Below are 3,695 nucleotides of genomic sequence, written 5' to 3'. Positions count from 1 at the left end.
GTATTAAATCGCTTTCAAAACGGCCTTTGAATACGTAAACTTATTGGACAGGATTTATCATCCTTCACGCGTTAACTATTGCAATCACGCTCATTTAAAATCTTAGTGTAGAATAATTGTCACCATAATTATGAGTCTTGTGCAGCTGTGTGTGTGTGTGTATGTTCCGTTTGAATCTGCAGGTTCGCGATCAGGAGCGACGTATTGCCCTGCAGGTACGGTGTGAGGTGCGCAATCGTCGGGAGCAAGAGCTGCACAAACTCCAAGAGAAGCTGAAGGAGACCTGGCAAGAGGAGCAGCAAGATCTCATCCGCGACCTGCAGCTCCAGTATGTGCATTGCCAAGCCAGGGCAGGGACTGCTCAGCGCAGTGCATCAGAGAACGTATGTACCAGACACATTGCCACGAACTAAATCTTATTCCTTTGGTCAAATGGGTGCAGTGCAGTGGGGGCCTGGTGGGTAAGGAAGTGGACCCGTAATCTGAAAGTTTCTAGTTCTAACAGTTCAACATCAGGAAAAATCCATTCTTGTCTAAGCAACCTGAAGAGTAAGTGTACCATATTTAGTATTGAAATGTCTGTGGTTGCCTTTGTGTTTCCATAGCAGCCTGACTCAGTGGGGCTTGCTCAGAAGGAGGAGGATCAATGGCAGCGGGCCTATAAGAGACACACACATGCTCTGAGAGAACTTCAACATGCCACACAAGCCCAGCAGGAGCAGGACAACCGGTACACAAACAGCATGAGTGCACACGCAAGTAGCCGCACTGTTCTCTTCAAATCCAATAATTTCTTGTGTAATTCAAAGTCATTTTTACTTTCCTTATGGGCTGATAAAACAAAATTCCAAAAAAATCAACTTAAAGTAGTGTCTTATTCCCTGAACTTGATCCCCAATGCCTCCTGATTGTCCTGTGTGTAATTAGGCCTATCTGGAACAGAAGGAAAGCACTGCTACTGGAGAGAGAGAGATCTGCCAAAGTAGCAAGCATGCCTCCACCTCCTCCTAACCCTATCGAGGTAATCCTGCCAGACACTTCCCGCTTAAACATTATATGTGGCCCAGTCTGGTTCATAAGGGAGATTTTACTCTGTTTACCAACCAAATCAAAAATGTTTGTGTTTGTCAGAATATTGGATTTATGGCAGCATCTCAATTGGTGAGGAATATGGAAGATTTTTCTGTCTCTCGCCATCATAGACATAATGCTACAGTAGACAGAGAGGATCCTGCACAGCAGGTAAGCTCACAGACCACACTTAAAAACACATAAAAGGGCTGCATGTTATGCCATTTATGTAGGTGACAATATTTATGGTACAATACTATTAAAAGGCCCGTAGTTTAGTATTAAAAACAGATTTTGTGTTTTAATATTAATAATCTGCAGAAGTGTTAGGCAGGTGTAAAACAAAATGCTTTCGAAATAATGGTTATGTAATATAGATCAAATAATAATTTGGTGTTATAACATTTGTGTGTGTGATCAGTCAGTTGTACCATATAGTTGCTAATGATAATGAATTTCACACATTAGTTGAAAGACGTTTACTGAAAAAGAAACTGCTGTGTGTGAGGCATAAATGGTGCTACCAACACTGCATCAGTCTTTCCCTTCCAGACTGGAGTGCTTTTACTCTATTCATAATACAGATTCAAATTTCTAGTTTTAAAACACAATATCAACTAACCCAATTGTAATGACAGAATGTGTTGACCATTACAGTGGTACTTTTTATTGTTGTGGTTGATGGTCTGAACACAGTTTTTAAGCATTTGCTGCAGTTTAAACCACCGGTTTAAACCACAATTGTGTGTTCAGACCAAAACCTATTTACTCTGAATTGAGTTCTTCCTGTAATTGGCTTGTAGAGAAATGCTCAGGGCTCTGCAGCTGTAGAGACGGCACGATTAAAGGTGCTAAGTGAAGAGGAGGCACGTGGACAGCAAGAGCAGCTGGAGAAGGCATGTCTTCGAGGAGGCCATGCCCTCAGGAAGGAGCGGCTACAGCAGGTGGGTCTTTTATGGAGATTTGGTTGTGTTAATCAGGTTGGTCCTGCTTAGTTCATCTTATCCTGTATGTGTGTTAGGAACGTGAGTGCCTTCTTCTGGACCTGGAGCGATTGCAAGCATTGGAGAGATTGCGGTGCAGACAGGTTTTGCACTTACGCCCTCACATTGAAGAGGCTGCACAGGATAGAAATATTCAGAAGGAAATCGAGCATGCTTTTGAAGACCTGTATACTTCACATATTGGTAAAATGCTCACAGAGGCAAGTACAAAACATTGTACATGAGTAATATTAAAGTGACTCACTTAATGATTAAATCTAGAGGTCAAGACTGATGTGGCAGAGTTCCGACCCATATTTTCCCCTATTGGTCATGGAAATGATTTAGACCTGACCAGTGAGGAGGAAATTATGAAGCCTCAATCCCTAGCTTCTCCGTCCTGTGGTAAGTCTCTTGTGTTTCAAGACCTTTTTAGTTGTGGTGTAGCATATATGAAGTGAAGGCAAAGTAATTGTCACTGTGATAAACTGCACAGCACATGGTGTACACAATGAAATGTGTCCTCTGCTTTTAACTAGTGCTGCACGATTAATCTAATTGCAATCGTAATCGCGATGTCAGTCTGTGCGATTACATGAACGTAAAAAGCTGCGATAGGCTCTGCTGTGGCGTGAAGCATGTACATGTCTATGGAGAGAAGTGCATAAAAATGCCTCACTCTTGTGCTGCTTGGGGCTGTACAAACCGCTGTACGCTCCAAACCAGATCTCAGGGGATTACATTTCATAGGTAAGGCTGGACAATTGTTTTGAATATATTTGGACATTATAAAATCCCGTTTTATAAGTCTTAACCTTAGCTAAGGTAGCGAAGCTATGCATTCCTGTGTTCAAGTCAGCCTCCAAACAACGTTTTGGCTAAACGTAGGCATTAACTATTTAGACTGTTCTTAGCTGTTTAGTTAACTTTTCTCAAACTTTGAAGGTTTCATAAAGAAATTCACCTCAGTTTACAAATCTTAACCTTAGCTAAGCTAGCAAAGCTATGCATCCCTGTGTCAGCCTCCAAACAACGTTTTGGTTAAACGTAAGAACTATAATACGAAATTTTATAATGGCCAAATATAATCAAAACATTTGTTTAGCCTTACCAGAGTTTGTTGTTCGACAGTAATGTAAGAGTTTTTTGTGATTATTTAATTTTGTAGAATATTGTATTTTGAAAGCACTGGGCATTTCAGGTTGTTATAAGTAGTTTGTATGTTTCACTTTGAAATTAAACATTTCACTATTAGTATGCAACTTTTCATTGATATACAAGCAAGTGTCCTTTATCATATCGCAATCACATATCGCAATATTGATCTCAATAATCGCAATATGTCTTTTTCCCCAAATCGTGCAGCCCTACTTTTAACCCATCACTCTTGATTAGCAGTTGGCAGCCATGACAGGCACCTAAGGAGCAGTGTGTGGGGACTGTGCTTTGCTCAGTGGCAACCTTGGTTTTGAGAGTTTATGTAACATATCAACAACAACATTTATTTCTTAAATAGCCCAAAATCACATACAGTATGTCTCAATAGGCTTTGACAAGCCCTACAGTTGACACCCCCCCACACTTGACCCTTCTGCACACAAGGGACTTTATAATTGACACTGTGTTAAAGTGAAGTGAAAT

The 3,695-nt window shown here is 40.8% G+C and overlaps 1 protein-coding gene across 3 annotated transcripts in view; it reads left to right on the top strand.

Moving 5' to 3' along the window:
* The window catches only part of cep295 (centrosomal protein 295), a 30,606-nt gene that overhangs the window by 543 nt on the left and 26,368 nt on the right, over positions 1-3,695 (top strand). For all 3 annotated transcript variants that reach the window (XM_028961109.1, XM_028961110.1, XM_028961108.1), the window contains exons 2-8: positions 183-383; positions 606-730; positions 928-1,021; positions 1,132-1,242; positions 1,875-2,015; positions 2,093-2,258; positions 2,337-2,459. In XM_028961109.1, coding sequence (XP_028816942.1) covers positions 183-383; positions 606-730; positions 928-1,021; positions 1,132-1,242; positions 1,875-2,015; positions 2,093-2,258; positions 2,337-2,459 — 961 coding nt within the window. The remainder of the gene's footprint in view (positions 1-182; positions 384-605; positions 731-927; positions 1,022-1,131; positions 1,243-1,874; positions 2,016-2,092; positions 2,259-2,336; positions 2,460-3,695) is intronic.

Source organism: Denticeps clupeoides, chromosome 19 (genome assembly GCF_900700375.1).
Source record: "Denticeps clupeoides chromosome 19, fDenClu1.1, whole genome shotgun sequence".
Taxonomy (NCBI): domain Eukaryota; kingdom Metazoa; phylum Chordata; class Actinopteri; order Clupeiformes; family Denticipitidae; genus Denticeps; species Denticeps clupeoides.
Note: the sequence above shows the minus strand (reverse complement) of the source record. Positions and strands in the feature narration are given on the sequence as shown.